Below are 25375 nucleotides of genomic sequence, written 5' to 3' on the forward strand. Positions count from 1 at the left end.
CGCGTTGCAGTGGAGGAAACAGCATGCACTCAATGGCTGCAATCAATTTATACATGCAGGCGCTAGGATAACCCAGGCGTAATTACGGTGATTTCGTGCGAGCGAAAAGTTTGTGAAAAATTATGGCTTTTCAACAGAAATTTCTTGATAGAGGTGAAGAGGCAAGGGTAAAAGGGATCGACGCTTCAGTTCGTGAGAAATGGACTTGGAAGTGGGTTGAAAAATCAGTGGATGGAAGGGTGGCAAGTGAGTGCATACGGAAAATTGAGAAACCCGGTAAAGCTTACTGTACGTGGTGTAATAAGGAAGTCAAGTACGCGAATGGCGGCTGGAGCTGGATTATAGAATTATTTAATGTACGTATTGTCCATTTGATTCAGAAATATTGAACTCAAAATCTATAAACCTCTAACATGTATAATTGAGAGGTATTGTTGCATGTACTACCAATGAAAGTATATTTCCTGGTGAATTTAAGCACTTTGTGCCTCAGAAACACAATTCTGAAAACCCCCAAATCCATGAGCTTTGGGGGCTTTGCCCCCTCGACCTCCTCCGGGGCGTTGCCCCTGGACCCTAGGCCGTTAGGTGCAAGACTCTGATCACTTCGCTCCCTACATTCACAAAAAAACAGATATTTTTTAAAAGGGCCACTCTCAGGCCTGGATGGTGGTGATGGTGGTGGTGATGATGATTTTGATGATGATAATGTTGATGATGGTGGTGGTAATGGTGATGGTGATGATGGCGCTTATGATGATGATGATGGTGATGTTGGTATTGACAATAGTGATGGTGGTGATGATGCTATTGAAAATGAATTTGGGAGTAAAAGGTAAGATCCTGTATGGCGAATATAAAACAGCAGTTGGTAACATTTTTCAATCATACCAGCTACATTTACCAGTACAATGCATAGGTTTGTTTACCAATAATGATGAGAGAGAAAAAAGATACTTAATGACACATCAAAATGACGACGATGGATAACTAGATCAAATGACTCTTGTAATGTGTATGAAATATTACCAGTTCTCTTCAAGTAATTTGTGTATTACTATTTTTCTAATCCATGAAACAGTCTTGGAGGTGATGTGCGGTTTTGGGATCCTCGATTCACCGAGTCTGTGAAGGTAGTCAACACAGCTCCAGATCTTAATACCATGGCTGTTCATCCACATGCTGGAATCTTTGCATGGTAAGAACAACTTCATATCATTACTTTTAAAGGTCAAGTCCACCTCGAAGAATGTTGATTTGAATCAATAGAGAAAAATCAAACAAGCATGACACTGAAAATTTCATCAAAATCGGATGTAAAATAAAAAAAATATGACATTTTTATTTTTCGCTTATTTTTCACAAAATAGTTATGTGCACAGGTCAGTGTTATTCAATTTAGAGAGTTCATGATGTCCGTCACTATTTCTTTTGTTGTACAGATCTGACAATAATGACCAACTTGACTAAACCACAAAATGTTAAAACAATGGTACATTGTAATTCCATTTAATTAGCAGGGAATAAATCTTTGTTTCTCAAAATACAAAAGAAATAGTGAGTAGGTGATGTCATAATTCCCCTCATGCATCCTGACCAGGATGTGCATATAATTGTATGTGAAATTAAATGAAACTAAAAAATATGGTAACACGCTTATTTTAAATCAGATTTTGATGAAATCTTCATTGTTACGCTTATTGGATTTTTCTCTATTTCAACTTTTTGTTGGGGTGGACATGGCCTTTAAAGGATAATTGAAATGACTTCCATTAAATACTGATTTTATTTTATGAGAAAGTAAGTAAAAGATGAATATTCACTACATCATAGTATGTCTAATGTGTCTGCAATTGATCCGATCAATCGCAACTATGAATGGCCAGCAACGTCAACATCTAAAATGCATGAATATTCAAAATGTTTTCTGGATATGACATAAATTCATTGATTTCTCGACAGTTCGGTGTGTTCTCCTTCGTTTACAAAGGGCATTTTGAAAATTTCTTGTAGAAAAAAATATGACACTGATGGATTGCCATCGAGTTACGAATGATAGTAACTGGTCAATCTACATAGTGGTTTGATTGATTGGAAAATGGTGTATGAGAAAGCCAAGGTATGGCTTGTATAAAATACACCAAAAACATGAATAACCAAATTGAAAACAACTCGTAATAACATTAAATGACAAAAGAATAGACACAAATATACAAACACGAAGGATAAAGAGGAGTATTAATACAAATTAAAAAGGTGAGTCTTATATTGTTTTTATAAAGAATTACATGTATTATGTTGGAGTTTGAATGAGGTGAAGTCGAAAGAATTCCATAAAAAAGGGCCAGTGTGACAAAGAGTTTGTTTACTTCTATTATTGTATTTCCATTTATGAAATTTATGACGAGATCTGGTATTATAATAATGAATTTCAGCATTAAAAGAAACCCTAATCATGATATATGGAAACAGTGATAAGATAAGATTTGTAATTTATCAATATCAAATATTGTGAGGGTATAGATAGATAGATAGATAGATGGAGAGGGTTTTGTAGCAGTAAATGACTGCCTCTTTAGTGAAAGGATTTACGGTAGCTTTTATTTATTTTACATATTATCATGTCCAAGAACCGTGGTTGCATTTGCTGCCCCAGTCACAATTTTAGCAACCATCCCACAGTCTCTTACACATTAAGTCATGATACCCAATTGATTTGGGTGCAGTCTTACTGAAATTCACTCAAGTAAACAATGGACTTGTAATTTGTGAGGTACTGTGATGATGTTATTGTATATCAGATTAGCCAATGGATTATCTATTAATCCTCTCAACTTCCAACCCATTCAATACATTCAGTTAACCTACAAAAGACTTGTTTTCTTTTATACATGTAGGAACTTTGACTAATTCATTAACACCCCTTGTGTGAATGAATTACTTGAATGCATGCTTCTGCCTTTAAAAATTTTGATCAGGACACACCCTGTTTTGAAATACCTCTTTGGAAAAATATCTGAAACAAACTCATTCTTCTATCAAGCATTAACCTGCTGGGTAAATTTTCACCTTTTCACTATGTGTTCCAGAGTTGAAACTAAGTCTCATGGCTTGCCTCTCATACAAGTAAAGTGTTTGACTTTGCAAGCTCTCTGTTCTGTGTTATGTTTTTATGTACCTGTTTTTGACAAAGTCAGTTGTATCCAGCTAAGTTTGAATTCTTCATCCTTTCTTCTGCTTTGTTATGAATCATGATTGACATGCTTTTTGCTATATATTTTTTCAATGTGGACGAAAAAATCAATAATATACAAAACCTAGTAAAGATACATGTCAGATACAACACTTAATGATTAGAACATGTTTGTCTTAATACATTCAACTTCAATGAGGCAATAAGGTATTTTAAGATGTGATCATATGTCAGGCCCTGTTTATATAATTCCTACCAAATTCAGGATATGGATGTTTTTCTACAAGCTCCACTGAGATATAGAATAAAAACAAAATACAACAAAATGCAAAATAAAAATCTGTTATCTCCTGCTGATTTCGAGCGGCAGTTTCAATAATATGACTCCATGATCATGTCTAAAAAACATAAACAAGAAGAAGAGATTACAACATCAAACTTCCAATGATATGACTATTGAGGCCTTGTTGAAGCATCATTATTTGTTTTCTTCTTTTATTATTAGTGGTTACAAGAACCAACAGATCAATGTGTACAACACAATGGGCGATACACTCAGCACAATCAAGTACTATGAAGGATTTATAGGACAGAGGATTGGACCAGTTAGTACTCTTGCCTTCCACCCTTACAAGGTAAGATTCAGAGAGAGAGACCTTGAGAGGTAGAAAGAAGTGAAGGGAATGGGAATATAAAGGAAAGGAACTAAAGAAGGGTTAGTGAGAGAAGAAGAGAGAGGGGACAGGGAAGGTTATTGAGGAGATGGGGGAAGAGAGACAGAGGATGGGTCTTGGGGGGGGGAGAGGAAGGAGAGGGGGACTAAGAGAGTGGAAGAAGGGGGAAGGGAGATAGAGAATGGGTCTGGGGAGGGGAAGGAGAGGGGGACTATTGGGAGAAGGGGGGAAGAGAGATAGACAGAGGATGGGTCGGGGGAGGGGGACTATTGGGAGAAAGGGGAAGAGAGGTAGACAGGGGATGGGTCTTGGGGGAGGGGAAGGAGAGGGGGACTAAACTAGAGAGTGGAAGAAGGGGGAAGGGATATAGAGAATGGGTCTGGGGAGGGGAAGGAGAGGGGGACTGTTGGGAGAAGAGAGATAGAAAGGGGATGGGTCTTGGTGGAGTTGGAAGGAGAGGAGAAGAGAGAGGGAGCAGGGAGATTGAGGGTATTGGGAAGAGAGGGTATGAGACAGGTATCCTTTGGGAAGCAGCCCCTCAAATCATGGAGGGGGATTCATTAATATTAATCTTAATTAAGATAAAAATCTTGTTTTTTTTTATTTTTCTTTTAAAGCCAGTGACCTCTAATGTTACTATCTAATCTAACTTTGTCTTTTCAGCTTCATCTAGCAGCTGGTTGCCGCGATTCCTTCCTCTCGATCTACTCCACTGACAAGAAGAGATAACCCAAACATCCATCGTTCACACCCAGCCACATTTCATGTTGGAATCGTGTCTTTGAGATCTAGCATTGTCTGTCTTGTACTGATGTCTGGATTCTTCATGCCCAAATGATAATGTTACCCAGGAAAAGTGCACAAAACTGATTGTTTCCTCTAACTCTTTTTGTGTTTGTTCTTGTTTCCCGTTTAAAAATATACAAGCAGTAATTTTTTACCTCTACGAGTAATTTCAATGTCATTTTGTTAATACCTTATGTGACATTTGGAAGTAGCTTGATGATATCAACTATAACATGTCAAATTGACACATGGCACAGAGAAAAAAAAACAAATACAGTTCATCTATACATGTAGAAAAAATATTCAGATTTTTTTTCAATTGGCCGTTACATTACTTATAAGAATGAAAAGTTTCTGCTTCTATATGCCATTTAATACATCTAAATGATGTTTCTAAGTGCTTTACATATAGAATATTACTCTGGGTAATGATTTCTGGCAAGCTAACACAATGTATGCACCTCTTCCACTCCCTGAGTAGTAATTCAGCACGACAGCCCAGACTCCATTGCTTCGCATACTCCATTCGCATTCGCATCCTACAGGGTGGCGAAGTGTAGATTGGTGCATAGTCAGAGGATGCTAGGCCAAGGTGGGAGTCAAACATGTGACCCTCTTATTACTAATTTCTTATAGGTAGGAATGGATGGGTATTACACAAGTAAGATTACCGTTCAATGGGATGAGAGATTGAGATACAGTCGATTATACCTTGGTGCATCACAGTAGGCATGACGTATACAAAACTTAGAGAGGAGAGTTTTGTGAAAGTGTTCAAGTATGACCGTGGATTGACTGTCCAGACAAATTTTTTTAGTGTCCAACTTACATAGGTTTGTTGGTGTAAATGAAAGGTAGACTGACTGTATTTTAGCTGTCGTATCCCGGGAAGGGTTAAGGTTGATTGATTTATCAGTATTCACACTAAAGGATAAAGAAAAATGTTTCTGAAGAGTGAACAATAATAGTTGGTAGTCGGGTCTCTACAACACATGTCATCACTTTCGTAGTATGAGAAAAAGATGTCAATACAAATAAATAGTGTGAACAGACCCTTTGACTTTTCAGTTTGTGTCGGTACAAGAATGCCCTTAACACCACACATTCATGCATCGCATCCGCGCAAAAACGCCATGAGCAGCATGCATAAGTGCACTGTGTAAGGGTGTTTCTGCACCTATGTGGTGCACAAAAATGTTCTGCGAAGTGCGTTCTAGCACCGACATGACGATTCAGTCAGAGTTTCCAACAGTAGGATCGAACAAAGATATTAGTCTGATCAGAGTTTAGGGCCATAATGGGTTTCTAATGTACACTGAGATATACCATAGACACAATATATGTTCTGCACTGGAGGTATCATGCTACAGTAGGCTTGTCTAAGGTCTCTCATTTAGAGGGTCATGGGTTTGAATCCTACCCCAGGCATTGATTTCCTTTAGAAACAAAAAAGGAATCACATTGTGCTACACTTGGTCAACCCAGATGAGAAATGGTTGCCTGGCAGAATTTATTCCCTGTAAAGCAGAAGAGTGTAATACATGTAGCTGCTCTGCTGAAGCCATGTTAATTTTGTTGAATGATGATCGAGTGCTTAGAAGCTTCAGATTAAGCAAGTGTTAAGAACTATAAACATGACTTTGTCAAAGTAGAATTTATATAACACATGATTTACCTAATCAAATCTTGTACCTTTTAGTGGTTTACCCCCAAAGTCATGCATCAGAAAGTTCTAATCTGGGGCCTGTAACACAAAACTTAGCAATGATCGTAGAACATTTTTCTATGATTGATTCCATAGACTACAATGTACAATAAATCGTAAAGATCAAGCGTACGATCAATTGCTAACCTTTGTGTTACGGGACCCAGGTCTAAAAAATTGTTTTGACCTAGGAGAATATATTCCTCTATACAGAAGGTTGACTTAGGCAAGTTAGCAAGTATGATTCAAAATGGGAGAAATCTTCATAAGTCACAGTCTACCCAGTATTTGTTTACCTGTGAAAGAATTCAGTTATATCTGTGTCCATGTGAAATCGGCATCTCCCACATGACCCCTGAACCCTCTTCTGATTGGTCGATTAGGTAACCATGCTGCATATTCATTTAGATTGGATGCTATTAAAAGCATGGTGCTATATTTTTAAATTGTAAATTATGTTATCTGTAATTTATCAATCATCTTACCTCGTTTTAATTTATTGTTATTTAGTCAAGCTGATGAGTTTTTCTTGTACCAATTATACAAGTGCACACTATTTTGCATGGAAAAGATCAGAAATTGAGAAAAACGGTGTTAATTTATAATGAATGCATACACGTATCAATCATGAATCAGTTCCATGAAATAATCAACTTCTTTGTACATCTGACTCCCTTTTTTCGTTAATCTGGTGTTATTTCATGATCTGCTTAAGCCAAGAGCATTACAATTTTAGAAAAGTCATGACAAATCAGTTCAGAAAGGTCTCACACATGGTGGCTCAGTGGTAGAGCACCCGCCTCATGAAGGTCATGGGTTCAATCCCTGGCTGAGCAATACCAATGACTTATAATAATGGGACGTTCTGCCTTTTTGCTCAGCATTTAGATTGGATATTGATATAAAGGGTAATAATCATTACATGTGGTTTGTTGTGGGTTTTTTGTAGGGGGGGGTGGTAATTAGAAAAAAAATGAAATTACCAATATGATTTATTGAGAACTTGGTAGGTCATTGTGACACTGTTGTGATACACTGAATGGCCTAATACCTAACCTTTTTTTTCTTTCCAATATCACTGTTTTCTTTCCACCGAAAGTATTGGAATATATAAATCAGCATGAAATGCAACAATATGATTCAATATTTAGTACATTTAATTTCATTGAGCTCATTAGTCACTAAGTGTAATTCATAACTAATAATTCATATATTACCATTAATATTCAACTTGAGTGGTGAAAGCACAGATAACCAGATGGACACGAGCTATGCGTTGTTTTGTACTGATTCCTGTTTCTTTCTTTCTTGTATAACAGTCTATTGACGAAAGATTCAATCAGGACAAGTTTCCACCAGAATAATGCCTTTTCAGCCCTTATAATACTGTAAAGCCTGTAGTAGGCTAGCATCCAGTATAAATACACCTATCTTTGCCCATTGGGTGATTTCAATTTTGGTGTTGGGTGTTTGAAGCGTAATTCAGATTGCCTTCCCTAGCACCAGCACCTAATGTGATCAGTGTTGGTGTTGGAAGACCAACACCTAATGTGTTCAGCATTGGTGTAAGTATTGGAAGCACAAATTACATAGCCTTAGCACCGGCACTTACTATGTTCAGCATTGGTGTTGGTATTGGAAGCACAAATTACATAGCCTTAGCACCAGTACCTGATATGTTCAGTGTTGGTGTTGGAAGAATAATCCAGATTGCCTTCCCAAGCACTAACACGTAAATTGAGTTCACAATCATGACCCAAATCATATTATTGATAGCTGAAAACCTATTGAGATTCAGTTGAGGACCAGCTTTATTTTAGTAAAGGTGCTGTGCTGATTTTAATCCTAAGGCATACACCATCACCAAAAAAGGTCGACACCAAAATTTGAAATCACCCATTGTCTAAGATATGGGTTTCCAGATTTTAGATGGAGTCATTGTCAAACCAATGCTACGGACAAGAGTCACAAGAATAATTGAGATGAACATTATAAGTGTCTTTGTAACGGCTATTATTTTCATCCTTCTCCACACTGATGTATTACGCTGAAGGCTCAAACCCCATACTTTTAATAAAAAAATATATATTTTGATGTTTTCTGTGACAGAAATCAAAGTGTGAATTGAAGCATAGATCTACATAAAAAGGGAAATATTACTGATTTGAAAAAGTATACCTCTTGATGTTCAAGGGGGAAAAAGTCATAGAGATTGTAATTCATTTGTCTGAATGTGTCTTGTGCAAGTCCTAATTTCTTTTGTAAAATTGTATATAAGATAAACTATGATGGCATGTTATAAACTGTATTTGTATAAAGAAGCATGACTGCTCAATATGGTCTTTGTTCAAAATAAAGATTCATGTCTGACGTAACATAAAACCTTGGATTTGTTGCATTTATTGAGGTGTTTGCAAATTAACTGATTTGATCACCAAACTTGTTCAGGTCTCAGAATAACCAGAAAATTACATTCATTACAACCCGAACTTGGAGTTGTGAGCTTGCGCAGTAAGGTCTCGATAGCTGATGAGGTGCACAAGTCAAGCAACCAAGCCCCTCATGACGTCTGCACTGCCAGTGTACTCACTGGCCTGGGAAATTATCTAGCAGGATTTTTAAGAATAGTAACAAGTTATTTGATTTCCACCAGCAAAAATACCTGGAATTTCAGCTCGCGCTTTTTGCTCGCATTAATTTGTTGGTGAGATATGTGTCTCTAACAAAAAAAAAAAAAAAAAATACCTGGAATCTCATGATTGGGATCAATTTTCCGACCACAGAATACCTGGTATACTTGGTTTCCAACTCAGTTTGGAAGAACCTTTTCGGAACTCAACCAATTTTATTGTATATATCAAATTCAATCTCATCATTCACCTGCTTGATTTAAGGGTGAAAGAGAGACGATGACTTAAAGATGCGGAGAAGAATACACAAATAACATGAAATCCCAGATCATCAAAATATTTTCAATTCAAATTCATAGAGAACACAAATTACACAATGGGTAAACACCAAATAGATGTCAAGTCCACACTACATCTTCTTAAAGGTAAATGCTAGTTTTGGTAACGATATCAAAATGAGTTTGTACAGAATCCAATAAAATGACCACTAAAGTGTCTCTTTGTATAGATAAAACGCATGTGCCAAAGGATTCTGGAAGAAATTGTGTAATTGCTGAGAAATCAGCAAATAAGCACGGGATTTGGGTAGGGCGTCGGGCCCGACGCCCTAAGCAATAATTATACATTGTCCCACGTGCGCTTATCTGTGTTGGGGATTTTCGGTGTGAACATTTTTCAGCGTAGATTTCAAGATTTCACAAAGTCCAGTTAATGTAACTGTACCAGATCTAGATCCTCGATGATATACTGGCAATTAAGCCTTGTTTTACAGACTTTCTCATGAAATCAGTGTTAACTGCAACTACTGGAATTTCTCTTTAACAGTTGATAAAGAAAAAACAAATTCTGGACAGGATGTATGTTTTTGGAGAGTTCCTCTTCTGGGTTTCCCCTCCAGATAGATACAATCAGGTGGGAGAGGTGCTTTAAATACAATGTACATCAGCTTTTAGGATGAACCAGATATCTCTTAAAACCTCGCGCTAATAGGTAAATCTCAGAAGATTCCTTTCGACTCGCTTCGGGCCTCAATGTCTTCACTGAGCGGAAACAATCTGCAAGGTCCCTTTTCAAGAGCCCCGTCTCATGTCCATCCCACAACTTTGTCAGGAAGTGACCGTTCTCGCACAAAACCTTTGTCGCGAAGCCCATCGCTGTCCGTGCGAGGGCGACGATTTGCTCGTGGTCCATGGCGTGGATTCCGGTAGCGTTCGGAGCCATGTCACTCAAGACAGCATCAGGAAGTCTGTTGTCTAAATGACCCAGTATCTCCTCCTGGATGAGAGGGTCGGTAAAGTCACGCTGATCTAGGATGATAGCGCCCTCTACAGGTTGCATATGAAGTAGATCCACAGCTATGACGGTTCCCCTGGGTTTGGCATTGTCTGTGATAAAATGATTTTAAAAAAGGATGAGAGATTGGATGAAATTATTATACAGCTAGATTCTGACTTTCATATTAAGCCAGAATCACCAAAAGTATCTATAAGAAATGAAATATATAATATTGACTGGCCTTGAGGGGAACATCAAATATATTGCCAGCAAAAGAATCATATTGGCCCGAGTCTTTAGATGAGGGCAATATGGGTCATTTAAGGGCAATATATTTGATGTTCCCCGAAAGAAGAGCCAGTCAATATTTTTATTATCATCCAAATCAGATATCTAGAGCAAAAATCATGAGGATATTTATTTTAAAAATAGAGTTCTATTGTGTCATGTTAATATCGGTCTAGGCTCTGCACTTTACCATTATGACGTACTTGCAAGCGCTCGTATCCAGCGTTGTCTTTATTATGACGTATATTGTTGGTGCGCGAATCCTTATGAAGCGTATCTCTCTATACGCATCCACAAATGCCCGGATGTGAGACCAGGGAAAATACAAAGGTATATTTTGCGTCGTCTGCATGCAAAGTAAATACGCACATTGAGACCGAGGAAAATACAAACAATATACCGATATTCAGAAAATGTAGGGCAATACGGTTTTGTAAATGACCAGCTCAGATGTCTGATAAGGGTGATAATAATAAATATGGCTGCAAGATATTGCATTGGGTATTACTAGTGGTAAAAAAAAACACTGGCAAATAATGTATCATGAATAACTGTCAATATCAAGGAGTGCTTAATTCAAAAGAAAAATCAAAGCAACAGCAATCACGCAAGACTCCCATAAGAATCTTTCCATCACTAATATTCACGTTTGTCATTAACAAAACAATGGGGAATGCAGGAAAGCTGAAAATGCTGTGGCCTTTACAGCGGGATTCTTGCTTGAAAATAATGCTGCACAGACTTGGTAAAGTATAGATATTAGTGTTTCATTTCATGTTAAATTTTACCCATTGTTATTTTTGTTTTTGTCATTTTGTATAGCACTTCGTAACTTTTGAAAAAGTGCTTTATTATAAGAATTATAACTATAATAATAATAATAATAATAATGTTGTTGTTAATATCAATATAATTATTACAATTTTTATTATTGTTTTCATTATGTTTAATATTATTAACATTATCTAAATGAAAGGTGTAGGTCTACCTACAATACCCTTGTTTATACTGTACTCTTATTCAGGAATATGCAAATTATCTCAAGATTAGGGAGACTTCCAAAAACTATCTTTCACTAAAGTGATATCCAATGAAAAACTATCATTTTTTTTAATACAGGATTCACTGAACTCTTAATAATCAATATTCTCAAAAGAAAATTTAAAAAACAAATGTCCGTGTTATATTCAAATACAACTTACTTTGCATAGCAGAATTAGTCTTTTCAACAGCCACTTGTGTCCATGAGCCGGGTGCTGCTCCACATTCAATAATAGTCTGACCATACTTCATAAGTCTGTACCGGGAGTCTATTTCCAAAAGCTTGTATGCACTCCTAGCCCTGTAGTTGTCAGCCTGTCAAATAAAAAAACACCCCAACATCACACCATTTGATTAGATTTATGTAATTTTCTGAAATATTTTACAAAAAAATTCCAAATATTTTCTTTTATTCAATTAATGATCATGCACAGACTTAAGTAACTGATTGTGTACACCACAGGGTTCTAGTATTTGGGGTTTTTCCTAAATTATTACAGGTAGTCAAAATTTTTATGTCTTGTCTTCCCGTTGTTGCCCACAATCATAAGAGTTGATTATTATGGCAAGTTGAAGAAGTTCAGTAAAGAAGGCACCTTTCCTGCAATGTCTCAAGCCAGAGATCTAGTACAAAGAATAAGACTATGCACATCACTGCAACCAGACACATACAGAAGAAAATTGAATAATACAAGATGTTTAAATTAATCAAATGCACAAAGCACTTATTCATGAAGATGTAATGAATTTCGGGATTTATATTGTGGCAGTTCAAGAAAACACAATTTACACTTCATATTATCCCAAACTGAAAGCTTCAGTCTGTTTCATTGGTTGTTTTTCGGGAATAAGTCTTGCTTCACTACACATGCTCGTAATAAACCAAAGCCATGCATTCTTACATGTATAGGGAACCTATCTCCACAAAATTCATTCTTGATTTTGTACCAAGTTTGAATTTGAATTTAGTACATTTTCATAAAAACATAAGTCTATGAATACTTCAAGTTTTGTAAATAATCAGAATCTAGTAATTAATACCAATTTGGTGCAATTTATACAAGAATCATTACACATCAAAACCCCCATTTCAATTCCTCACCTCCCAAAATTATTATCTGATCATTATATGGGCAATTCCACAGGTTGGGACAAATCATGTAACATGAGTAACCGACACATTCCAAAGATATGCCAGGAGCATAATAGAATTTCCCAAGTTTTGTTTTTATACAAAGGATAGTCAGACTGTGTACTTTGTTGTGATACGGAGATGTTTAGTTCCTATCAATAATAATGGAGTTACAGCTCCAAGTATGAGTCAAGGTGTCTCCAAATGTAACGTGAGTAACCGTGGAATAGCCCATATGCAAATTGTTTATTATAGTAGGCCTATTTAATCATCATACCCTTGCTTGCTTGACAAATGGATCAGTGAGGTGCCTGTTGATCCACTGCTGAGAGCTGTGTGATTTATTTTTCAGACCAGGTTTCTTCTTTCTCAGGACACTGCTCGCATGAATGCATCTTGCACCAACATCTTTTGATCTCATTCTCATCAGCAGCTGTACTGACAACGACCGCGCATGGGAACACATGTCAGTGGCATGAGCCATGAATCAAGGCAAAGATTACTGGTAAAATCTTCTTAGGAAAACGTCATGATATAAACAATAATTTGGCAATTACAGACATCTAATTTAGTCCACCTCGACCTCTGACTTGAAGTGAATGAATACTATTTAAAATTCAATTGTCATGTCGTCTCGCTATGACGCGAATTCAAACGTCTGGGACAATCCAATGTCAATGGCATGCTTTCAAATTCAATCCAGGCAGAGTTAGTCAACATGAGAGTAGATTTTAGTATAGTGCATCACTTCTAAGAGATCAGTAGATTTGAGCCTTCCTGGTTCCTCGTGAATGTGTTCCTTTGTTTCATCGAGCTGCCTTAAACGAACAACATGGCCTGCGATGCGTTGCTCCAGATAGCAGCGAATCCCGAATATGCATCCAACCCGGACCGGCTTGGCTAACAACGGCAGCAAGTAGTGGCGGTATGAACGCCCTTGCGGCAATCTTGTATCTATGCATTTGTAAGGGTCATGTGTGAGAAGTGGGCGTGGTGTGGGCGTGTCCACAATGATGACAATGAGATGAAGATGGCAGTGATTTTGATGGGTGGTGATGATGATGACTGATGTAATATGATGAGGAGGAGGAAGGAGAGGGTGATAATGATGAATATGTCTATTTAACGAAGGTGATGATGATGATGATCGAGGCGAGGCCGGAGGGTTGCAATATATATATATATATATATGTGATATTGGGGAAGGTTTGATGAAAATCCATCAAAGTATAAAGTTGTGAATTATTGAAGTTTCTTTTTTTATGATAAGAGACAAGCATGCAAATCCTCCATATATTGTGTGTGTGTGTGTATGTATATATATATATATATATATATATATATATATATATATAATATATAAATATATATATAGATATATATATATATATATATATTTATATATTATATATATATATATATATATATATATATATATATATATATATATATATATATATATATATATATATATATGAAACAATTTTCTATCTTTAGAAAAGTAAAGTGTTTTTATATTTTATGTGGTAGATAATAAACAGTTGTGCATGCTCAAACATTTGTGAACCCCACAACAAAGTGCACTCCTGTGTTGATTGTAGACAACAACACTACAATGTCCGGCGAACCCCCCCCCCCCAAAAAAAAAAAAAAAAAAAAATTATTAAAAAAATGAAATAAAAAATTCTCCATATTTTGCGTATATAAAAAACAAAACAGTGGTCTATCTTTTAAAAAAATGAATCTGTTTTATTTGTGCGGTAGATAAACAGTTGCAATATGTGCTCAAGCATAGCGAACCCCACAACAAAATAAATGCACTTCTGTGTTGAATGTAGACAACAACACTACAATGTCCGGCGAGCCCCCCCCCCCCCCAAAAAAAAAGCTTTATTGAATGTAATATTTTATTACTTGACTTCACAATTAACAATCGAAAGCGTGGAAGAACTTGAACTCCAAAACTACTCCACGACAAATATAATTTCTCATCTTCTGAATATCAGGAAATGATTGAAAATATAATACACTGTACATTTCAAGGATTGAAATTAATTCATATCGGCTGTAAATAGTGACCAAAGGAAATAACTTTTAAATCTCAAAACTAACTATTAAAAGTGACGAGGATTAACTCCTAAATCTAAAAACTGTTCAAATATTTTAGCTTTATTCAATGATATGACGGTTAAATCCGAAAAATATTCGGTTGGATCTATTTTTGTTTTATTTAGACTACAGGCCATACAAATTCGTACGTAGTATTTCTTTTCAATAGCTTTTTATAAGGTAATTTGGATAATAACATTTAACATAATTTTTTTTTTTGGGGGGGGGATTAAATGTGATAAAAGATGACGGAGTCACTGTGGATTTGAAGTTTATTAATTTACTTATTTACCTATATTCTTTCATTTTATTTATGTAGAATAGCCTTTTTAGCATCCCCTTCTGTCACTTTATCTTTCCCTCACAGTCTCTAGATCTTCAAAACCTCTCAATTTTGGCTGAAAACAAACTTATTGACATTAATTGCCTTCATTTCTGTCCATCACTATATCACCCCCGCCCCCATTTGTTAGTTAGAAGCGCCATGTGTAAGCCCTATATGAATCAGTAATCAATCTATTTTGATTTGATATAAACAGGAGCGGCGCCGTCTTTTGAACAGGGGCTAAGACATACAGTATGATGGGGCTGTTAGTGTTCTTTTTTTTTCTTCTTCTCATCCTCCTTCCAACCCTCTGTCTTCTTCTTCTCCTCTTCCTACTCCTCCCTCTTTCTTCCTCCTTCCTTTCTTCATAAAATTCTTCCTCCTCCCCCAGTCCTCCATCACTCCTCCCCAGCTGGCTCCCCCTCATTCTTTTTCTCCCCCCCCCCCCCCTGCACGCTCCTCTTCTATTTCTTCCGTTTTCATTGTTTTTTTACATTATTCTTTCACTCATCTTTTTTTTTCTTCACTTTTAATTTTTGCACGTTTTACCTCTGAAAATGTACGGTAATTAAATGCCTTGTTCAATTTCAAATCTGGATACAGATCAATGTGTTGAACCATGAGATGCTTGTGGCAATTTTGCCCGGAGTCTGCTTGGAACCCGGTCTGGAAACCACAATAGCCCCCTCTCACGTTAGTTTATTGCAAAGTACGAATATTTCTTTATTTCCTAAGAGTACCACGTGCACGGAATTAAATTATTTCCATTGATGCCCTATAGAATTAAAGATTGAGAATTGTGCGTGATATTCACTTTATTACAGGGAACGTAAAATTAAGCATGGCTGCCTAATTATTGCCATGCAGTATGTTTACATTGCATTTTCATCCTTAAACAGTCGGCGGGAGATCGTTGTAACATATCATTTGGGTACTGCGGGGGCCCCTTGTACATGCACTCTTTTAATACATTAATTATTGTGCTTGTTATTATTCACATTTTAACAGTTCATGCCCAGTCTTTCTATCGAGAAATCTTCAATGTCCTTAGTAACTATGATCAGATCCGCATGCCCCTTTTTCAATCTGCGACGATCACGAGTCTATTATATGCGCGTGCGGCGAACGTAGTTCGCAGGGCTCGGTGTAAAAATGGCAGAGGTAAAAATGGCAGAGGTAATAATGGCAGAGGTAAAAATGGCAGAGGTAAAAGTGGCAGAGGTAATAATGGCAGAGGTAAAAATGGCAGAGGTAATAATGGCAGAGGTAAAAATGGCAGAGGTAAAAATGGCAAAGGTAAAAATGGCAGAGGTAAAAATGGCAGAGGTAATAATGGCAGAGGTAAAAATGGCAGAGGTAAAAATGGCAGAGGTCATAATGGTATAGGTAAAAGAGTCTTCAACCCCCATGAAAAAAAAAATCAAAAAGCCCCCGCATGTAAGCCCTACATAGATTAACTAAGAAAGGTTTTAAGAAAATGAAAATAATGGAAAGGGTGACATTCTTAAAATCATAGATAGATCGTCTGCACCAAATTGATAATCTTTTAGAATATCCTATTTTTTCTGGACTCTCATGGCCTTCTCATGTCAAATCGCTGTATTAGTATTCAATTTGAAGCACACTCTTGATCGCAATTGAACTTAATTCATTGCAGGGGAAGTTTAAAAGTCATTGTAGAATAGCAGAAAAAAATAAAAAGATAATGGTGAGGGTTTTAGGAAATCAATCAAAGATTTAAAAAGCTATACTTTTATATTTCAATGGTGACGTCATTTGCGAGCAGCTTTCCCATATTTGGTGTATAGAAAATATTAATGAAATGTAATTTTCTAGAAAAATCCAAAAAAAAAATTTATCTTCAGTTTATATCAAGCGACAAATCATTTCACTGACGCTCCTGAAATATTTTTAAAGCAATTATGAACCATTTTTTAGTGCATAAAATGTCATGGGGCAGCTTCCCATATATGACGTCAAACCCTTTGGGAACCTGGCATCCACTTGGACTAGCTGCATTGAGGTATTGCTCTATAAAGACTGAACAATAATTGTATCATTTACATTTAACGTATCACATTAATCAGGGGCAGATCCAGGATTTTCCAAGGGGGGCACATTTTCCTGAAAAATGACATGCAAAAAAGTTTTCCACCTACTAACTCGTAAACAAAATAAATAGCAAGCAGAAAAGGGTCTCGCTTTAAAAAGGGGGCACACTTGAGTTAGCATATTTGCTAAGATTTTAATAATTACTTCTCAAGGGGGGGGGGGCCACGGGCCAGCTGTGCCCCATGGATCAGCTAGTGACATCACTCACTGGCGGATCTATTCATCATGATCCATCATGATATGGAAATTAAAAAAATACTTTTATTACAGAACGTTCAGTTATTTTTTTAAATCCAGTTTAAATTATGAAAGTAGTTCGACGTAGACCCGAACTTGTTCGTTTCAGAGGGTTAGTGGCTGCACACATTGGTGTTTACATTTAAAAATCGTTGGGTTTGTATGTAAAGCGTTGTTCTGCTTACGAGCTTAAGATCCTTTCATCATGCAGTCACTAATGAAATCATTTTGGCAAGAAAATGATCGAGTTTAGATCTTAAATGATGAATAAACAACATATTTAATCAGTTTTTATAGCCCATTTCGTCGACAAGAATCCGGTCATGGATGATAATCATAATGTAGCCTATCTTTATAATTTTTACCTCTGCCATTTTTACCTTTGCCATTTTTACCTCTGCCATTTTTACCTCTGCCATTTTTACCTCTGCCATTTTTACCTCTGCCATTTTTACCTCTGCCATTTTTACCTCTGCCATTTTTACCTCTGCCATTTTTACCTCTGCCATTTTTACCTTTTGCCATTTTTACCTTTGCCATTATTACCTCCGCCATTATTACCTCTGCCATTATTACCTCTGCCATTTTTACCTCTGCCATTTTTACCTGGCACCGTTCGCAGAACGCCCCTTATACCCACCACTGAGAGATCAGTGATACCCACCCATATATTGTTATCAATTCCCCATCAAAATGATTATAATGCAATAAAGGAGTATCTCCGAAATAGCTCAGACTTGTTTTAATCAATTTGGTAATATAATATCGGTTCAGAAAATAATTCAAATAAACTACATTAGACTTCATTCCAATTAACGTTCCTACGATTCTTAGCTTAATTTAGGTTCGAAATTTGAAATACACAATTACATTGTTACTTTTTCCCAGACTTCTCGATAACTTGTCGGTCACCGATTCCGAAATGTTCCGATTTTTATTGAGTGACAAAATACGGAACTAAGCCAAAAAAAGGCTGCAGCCAATGCAAAAAGTTCTAAGGGTCTCGCTTTGTCATGACTATGATAAATAATTAATTTAAACAGTTTCTGGAAAAACAATATTAAATCAACTTAAGTTAAGTGAGAGCTTTAAATCATAATAATTCTTCCTTCTTCCCCGATATTATATCGCTTCAGAAAATAAAGACTTCAACCCAATTATTAAAGGAGAATGAAACCATTGAAACAAGATAGCTTGTGTGAAAACAGAAAAATCAAAGAAACAGATCAACAAAAGTTTGAGAAAAATCGGACAATAAATGAGAAAGTTATGAGCATTTAAATATTGCAATCACTAATGCTATGGAGATCCTCCCATTGGCAATGCGACAAGGATGTGTGATGTCACTGATGAACAACTCTCCCCATTACTTTAGTATATATTTCACTTGAATTGCCTCTTTTATCACATCTATCCATAGATCATGTGTTCTTTCTACATGAGGGCATGTAATACATATTTTTTTAAAATACATCATGGATAAAGAGTTTGTATCATCATAAGAAAAAGCAAAAAGATACATTTTGAGGGTATTTTATAGTCCACCAAAAGGAAAGTTGTTCATCAGTGACATCACACATCCTTGTCACATTGCCAATGGGAGGATCTCCATAGCATTAGTGATTGCAATATTTAAATGCTCATAACTTTCTCATTTATTGTCCGATTTTTCTCAAACTTTCTTTATTCTTATTCTTTGATTTTTCTGTTTCTACACAAGCCTATTTGTTCTAAAGGTTCCATTCCCCTTTAACGTTCCCACGATTAGGTTCGAAATTTGAAATACACAATTTCCCAGACTTCTCAACCATTGTTCCGAATTTTACTGAGTGACAAAATACGGAACCGAGTAAAAAAGAGTTGTCAAATGAACTATGAAGCTTTATTGCAAATGGTCTCGCTTTGTCATGAGATTTATTTCAACTATTTCTAAGTTTCTGTAAGCGAGATTTAAAAAAATGTTAAGCTAGAGATTAATCAAAATGATTCTTTCTTGAAGATTTGGTGGCTCTGAGAAGAGCCGTTTGGTAAATGAGGCGCAAACCAAATTTACTTGGAGGTGGTGTACTTGGTGACGGCCTTTGTGCCCTCAGAGACGGCGTGTTTGGCCAATTCACCGGGGAGGAGGAGACGGACAGCGGTCTGGACCTCACGGCTGCTGATGGTGGACCTCTTGTTGTAGTGGGCAAGACGGGATGCCTCACCGGCGATGCGCTCGAAGACATCGTTGACGAAGCTGTTCATGATGGACATGGCACGGCTTGAGATACCAGTGTCGGGGTGAACCTGCTTCAGAACCTTGTAGATGTAGATTCCGTAGCTTTCCTTTCGGCGCCTTCTCCTCTTCTTGTCTCCGCTAGGCCTGGGGGCCTTAGCCTTCTTCGATCCCTTCTTTCCAGCGGTCTGTGCTTTCGCAGGCATGATGAATAAGATTCTGACGAATACTACCGATCAACTGAATGCGACGAGTATTTATATCAAACGCTGGGTCCGAAAGCACCGGGTGCGTATGTAAATTAGGACCGTAAGCGCTCTGGCGTTCACCAATCAAGACCAGCGTGTCCATGAGCTGTGTAGTGCGCAAGCGCTGTTCAATTACGTATGCAAATAGGTGGCGGGGATACCCAACGGTTTTACCCTTTGTTCGGTTGTAGAGTGGTGTATAAAAAACATACATCTCCATGATAAAAAAACTAGGGAGTGGTATATAACATGTGTGAAATATTAAACATTATTCAGATTCGTTTTAAATGCATTGAAGTTATTTCATTTATGAAATGTCAAACGAAATGATTTTATCAAGTCATATCAGAATATTATCGAAGCACTTAGCACACATGCATGCAGGATTCTGCAGTTATTGTGAATTTGTGATATCTTTTATTCCTGAAAACGTTTGTCGACATGTTTTTAAACTTCATTTTTTATTTATGTATATTATTATATATATGTTGTTTTTGTCTTTTTACTTCCCTTTTAATTCAATTAAAATTTACTTCCTTTTAATTCAATAGATTCATAATGTGTGCTAATGGCCATATTATTACATTGGTCGATCAGCTATTTACCAACAATAATCATTTGACGACCAATTAGCTTCATTTATTTTGACCAATAAACCTCAACAAAACTAATAAAATAGTCGCTTGTATCACCTTGTCAATATGAAATCGTCATTAGTTTCATCATCATCAATATTTTTGGTAGTTTATTAGTGAGAATTATGTTGGTGAGATGTCAGATAAAAGTCCCGATCGAGAGATCATTTCAGATTTTATGCACGTGCTCACTCGGGAGATTTTTTTCATATAGCCCTAACAGTGTCAAAATGAATAGGCTATGAAGATTCACGACCGCGTGCGTACAAAACTTCGCCAAATCTTGGAAGTAGGTCGCTCCCAATGTGTGTAATTTGCACCCCTGTAGAGTTAAAATGGCGCCGAAGTGAAAATTTAGGTTCGCACAAAATTATCATGCTGTTTTCGATTTTATTAAAAGGCAATTTGCGCTTTTAATGGCTAATGAATAAACTGGTCTTTTTATGTTTTCAACACTCCAGTTAGTATTTGGTCGCATTTCATACAAGTTGGGTATATTTGCAAAGAGTGTGGCGGATGAACAATTTCCCCACGGTGCCTTGGATAAATTGTTGCTACATCACAGCATCTTGACAAAATTTATTGAGTAAGATCTTATTTTATAGCTAGAACTATAGGCTAAATATATGACTATAGATTAGATCAGTACAATATCAGGAACAAAAACTATATATAGCACATAAAGTTTGAAGTAACAGGGTGGCGGAGCCGATGAATGATAGAATAATGTAAATTAAATAGCAGCTTGATATAATATGAAATATAATTATGTCTAGACAGTGAACTACTAAATGTTATAAAACTAAATGACAATTTTGAAAATATGCAGGAATTAAATACATGTGTAGATCAGCTCTGATCTGCAACCTCATTATTAGTAAACTGGAGAAATTTGCTATTTATCTAATTTTTAAACTTAATTTTCAGTACAAACGTTGGGTATCATTCCAACAAATACTTATACAAATGATGTAGTCATTTTTCCAAGAATATACATGTAAACAGTGACAGGCATTATTGGGGCAAAAATGTGAAATTATATTGTTAATTAATTAGTGTAATTGATATACATATAATAACAGATAATATTTGATTTTTTTACAGATTTAATTATTGATGTTTCAAGATTAAAAGTGCAAAATAGTATAGTTCAATTAACTTTTGACACCATTTTATGTGCAGCAGGTCCAATTTGAGAAAATCCATTTCAAAATTCATATTTACATTGGCGTCTATGTAATAATTAGCTGGCAATTAGTAATTTTAAGGAAAAATTAAGGTATTCGAGACTTAAAACTTTGTCATTATTTACAGAATGGTAATACCTATAACATAAAAAAAAGATTTTTTGACCAATTTTACTCTAATCGCGAAATTGGACCACCTTGTATGACATGCGACAATTTGCATGAAAAGTGTATTTTTTTTGTTATCAAACTCTAAGGTTCATCACCATTTTTTCCAGATTAACATTTTTCTTTGAAATTCAACTGGGAATTGTCGCGTGTGCCTGTAATCCAAAGTTATCAAACAAATTGAGACAAATTTTCGAGCTCTGGTCACGTCTGCGTCTTTTGGCCGCCAAGAGTACACGTCTGGTCTCTGACCATGGACCCATAGTGGCCTAATGCGACCGTGTCTATAGCTCTTGTTTCATTGCGCTTCACTGCTAAAATATTGGAACGATAGCTATCTTTGTTCTAGGGAATTAAGAAATTTTACATCCAATCTCATTGGAATTCTATTGAGGGACTACAGTACAGGAAATTTTAGGATAAAAATAAACCCTACGGATTTGATCTGAATTAAGACAATATTGGACCTCCAAATGGAAACCTTTGCTATTGTGTGATCATAAATTTAATTTTTCCCCAACCCATGCATATTTATAATAGAAGAGACATTCAAATGGTTTCTTTCTTGAGTATTTGGTGGCTCTGAAAAGAGCCGGTTTTGTTGATGGGTTAGAAGAGATGTACTTCTTAACCTCCGAATCCGTAGAGTGTACGTCCCTGCCTCTTCAGAGCGTAGACGACGTCCATGGCGGTGACGGTCTTCCTCTTGGCGTGCTCGCAGTAGGTGACGGCATCACGGATAACATTCTCAAGGAAGACCTTGAGGACACCACGGGTCTCTTCGTAGATGAGACCGCTGATACGCTTGACACCACCACGGCGGGCAAGACGACGGATTGCTGGCTTGGTGATTCCTTGGATGTTATCACGCAAGACCTTGCGATGACGCTTGGCGCCTCCCTTTCCGAGTCCTTTACCTCCTTTGCCACGTCCAGACATGATTTTGTTATTTGTGTTATCGACGAGTCGAATTGACTTTATGAACGTTTCGTCCGGTATATATACCCCTATTCCGGACGTCGAAGGAAGAATGCTCACTGGATCAATGAGCTCTCTTTCTGTTCATCAAACGTAGAGGGCGACATTTCAGAACATGTTATTTGCATCCGTGTATCAGCGGTAACTTGAAGTAGCAATGTAGTACTAAAATACATGAGTTATAATGCTCAAAGTGTTAGAATTAGCAAAAATGATGTAAATACACAGTACAAATGATGGTTACGCATTGTTTTATACTAACATTCTTATCATTTGAATTCCGATTATTACATATTTAGTAAAATATGTCAGTGTATCACTCAAAAAGAAGACCGGGATATCCTCGCGAGCAACTGGGATATTTGCATAAATTTTCGTAATGATAGATACATTCTTTTCTTAGTTTTCGCAACTTTTCCTTATTTTTTTTATATTTAACTTCGATTCGCTGGATTCATGCGTCAATATACACATTCTCTATCGTTTAAAATATCAAAATACGAAACCAAGCAAAAATAATAGCAATATTATTATTTATTATGTACGAACATGTTTCGAACCTTTCGAATGCCGTATTCATGTCCCGGCTTTACATTGGTTGACATATGATTTCAGAGGCGGGGCCTAAAACATTTGCATACGTAATCGCTTCGTGCGGCAGGTGTATAGCGTTGAAGACTATTATTAATTTACATTTACAAATAAAGTCCTCAACAAAAAATGTTAGTATTAGTCATCATAGCATACTAAATAGAATTTTACATCGTATTAAGTTAATATCATAGTAAATTAGTGAGTAATGACTCTGAAAATGGTAAATTAAATCCTAGATTCGTGTCAGACGACACGCAGACGATGGTTGCCACGATCGTGAGTGGAACCTCGTGATTGGTCACCTCGAGTGAACCAATGGGACTGGAGAGTTTCACTATCCAATCAACGCGCGCAATACCATAGGTATAAATATCAGCCGGGAATTTCGAAAAGTCAGTTTTCGTCTCATCAACGATCAATCAACAAAATGGCCCGTACCAAGCAGACCGCACGTAAATCTACTGGAGGAAAGGCTCCCCGCAAGCAGCTCGCCACCAAGGCTGCCCGCAAATCCGCCCCAGCCACCGGCGGAGTCAAGAAGCCCCATCGTTACAGGCCCGGAACCGTCGCTCTCCGTGAGATCCGTCGCTACCAGAAGAGCACCGAGCTTCTCATCCGCAAGCTCCCCTTCCAGCGTCTGGTCCGTGAAATCGCTCAGGACTTCAAGACCGAGCTCCGCTTCCAGAGCTCCGCCGTCATGGCTCTCCAGGAGGCTAGCGAAGCTTACTTGGTCGGTCTTTTCGAGGACACCAACCTTTGCGCCATCCACGCCAAGCGTGTCACCATCATGCCAAAGGACATCCAGCTTGCCCGCCGTATCCGTGGCGAGCGTGCCTAAGTCGTTTTAACCTTGTTTGAACGCAAAACCGGCTCTTTTCAGAGCCACTAATTTTACAAGAAAGACACAATCTGATTTTTATTTTCATAAGTATTGAAGTAGGGGAGCAGCGTTGACTAATTGTCTCATTGCCATTATCAAAGAGATATCTGGTATTCGGTTTTTATTTAATGTCGATCAGTAAGAAAAGAAGGGGGCGAAATTATGAAGATCACGTTCTGTGATTTTCACGATGGAATTTTGTAATATAATAAGAAATGTTGATTTTGCTCGCTCGCAATTGGTAAATTTCACGCGACACGTAATAAATCAATCTAGCCCCCTAAAAAATTCGGCTCATCGCCAATAACTAAGACAATGGCACGGTGAGTGATAATATCCCGGGCTGATATCTGCATTAGTTTTTTTTTGGGGGGGGCAGAGAAAAGGAAAAATATGCACATCTATAAAGTAAACAATGCGAGCGTGAGCAGAAAATTAGACCTGGGCTGAAATCGAGAATATTCATGTAAGGGAAAAGTAATCCCACGAAGGCACATAAATAAGCACAAGGGGTATGAGCTGACATTTTTGATGTACTTGATACCTGAAACGGGAAATGACAGGACTATTTTGTGTGACTTCATGGAAAGTAAACGTATCTCATCGGCGTAATGGGAGCGCGAAGCTATAAGGGTCATTTTAATGATTTTGTAAATATGAATGAAGAGCTAGGGTACGTATCTCCCTTATCAAATCAGCGCTTGATGAATTAACCCAGAAAATTTTCAGAACTGTTTTTAAAAATTGATGAACATGCAAAAGACCCGCAGCAAGAAATGATATTTGCATGGACTGTTTGGCTGGGATTCTTGAAGAGAATAAGTTTAGCACTTATGACTTATCAAAAGTTGGCACGAATATTTATCCATGGGTAAAGACATGCAAGATTGATTTTCAAAATGAGTTGGAAACTGCATTACACATTACCGTGGTAATAGCATAGGACATTACTCCTTGAGTGGT

At 37.0% G+C, this 25375-nt stretch overlaps 6 protein-coding genes and 1 long non-coding RNA gene across 13 annotated transcripts in view; 3 read left to right on the forward strand and 4 right to left on the reverse strand.

Annotated features, from left to right (window-relative positions):
* The window catches only part of LOC121423165 (regulatory-associated protein of mTOR-like), a 63570-nt gene extending 56982 nt beyond the window's left edge, over positions 1-6588 (forward strand). For all 7 annotated transcript variants that reach the window (XM_041618471.1, XM_041618472.1, XM_041618475.1 and 4 more), the window contains 3 exons: positions 1082-1198; positions 3699-3828; positions 4531-6588. In XM_041618471.1, coding sequence (XP_041474405.1) covers positions 1082-1198; positions 3699-3828; positions 4531-4596 — 313 coding nt within the window. In that variant the 3' untranslated portion in view covers positions 4597-6588. The remainder of the gene's footprint in view (positions 1-1081; positions 1199-3698; positions 3829-4530) is intronic.
* Positions 6589-8209: 1621 nt separating this feature from the next.
* LOC121423172 lies at positions 8210-9387 on the reverse strand. The gene is made up of 2 exons (XR_005971245.1): positions 9104-9387; positions 8210-9020 (listed from the first exon to the last, which is right to left on the reverse strand). It is a non-coding gene; the product is annotated as an uncharacterized LOC121423172 (long non-coding RNA).
* Positions 9388-9812: 425 nt separating this feature from the next.
* LOC121423167 (rRNA methyltransferase 2, mitochondrial-like) lies at positions 9813-13624 on the reverse strand. The gene is made up of 3 exons (XM_041618480.1): positions 13002-13624; positions 11754-11907; positions 9813-10373 (listed from the first exon to the last, which is right to left on the reverse strand). The coding sequence occupies exons 1-3, from the start codon at positions 13206-13208 to the stop codon at positions 9931-9933; spliced, it is 804 nt and encodes a 267-aa protein (XP_041474414.1). The 5' UTR covers positions 13209-13624; the 3' UTR covers positions 9813-9930.
* The window catches only part of LOC121423164 (DNA (cytosine-5)-methyltransferase 3A-like), a 63047-nt gene continuing 51241 nt past the window's right edge, over positions 13570-25375 (forward strand). Inside the window, exon 1 of the mRNA XM_041618470.1 lies at positions 13570-13649. The gene's annotated coding sequence lies outside the window, so the exon portion shown is untranslated. The remainder of the gene's footprint in view (positions 13650-25375) is intronic.
* Positions 19263-20872, reverse strand: LOC121423168 (late histone H2B.L3-like). Its single transcript, XM_041618481.1, has one exon. It carries the CDS (start codon positions 19926-19928, stop codon positions 19557-19559), a length of 372 nt encoding a protein of 123 aa, XP_041474415.1. The 5' UTR covers positions 19929-20872; the 3' UTR covers positions 19263-19556.
* Positions 21925-22927, reverse strand: LOC121423169 (histone H4). The gene has a single exon (XM_041618482.1). The coding sequence runs from the start codon at positions 22897-22899 to the stop codon at positions 22588-22590; it is 312 nt and encodes a 103-aa protein (XP_041474416.1). The 5' UTR covers positions 22900-22927; the 3' UTR covers positions 21925-22587.
* LOC121423171 (histone H3, embryonic) lies at positions 23900-24790 on the forward strand. The gene has a single exon (XM_041618483.1). It carries the CDS (start codon positions 23960-23962, stop codon positions 24368-24370), a length of 411 nt encoding a protein of 136 aa, XP_041474417.1. The 5' UTR covers positions 23900-23959; the 3' UTR covers positions 24371-24790.

This window comes from Lytechinus variegatus, chromosome 10, assembly GCF_018143015.1.
Source record: "Lytechinus variegatus isolate NC3 chromosome 10, Lvar_3.0, whole genome shotgun sequence".
Taxonomy (NCBI): domain Eukaryota; kingdom Metazoa; phylum Echinodermata; class Echinoidea; order Temnopleuroida; family Toxopneustidae; genus Lytechinus; species Lytechinus variegatus.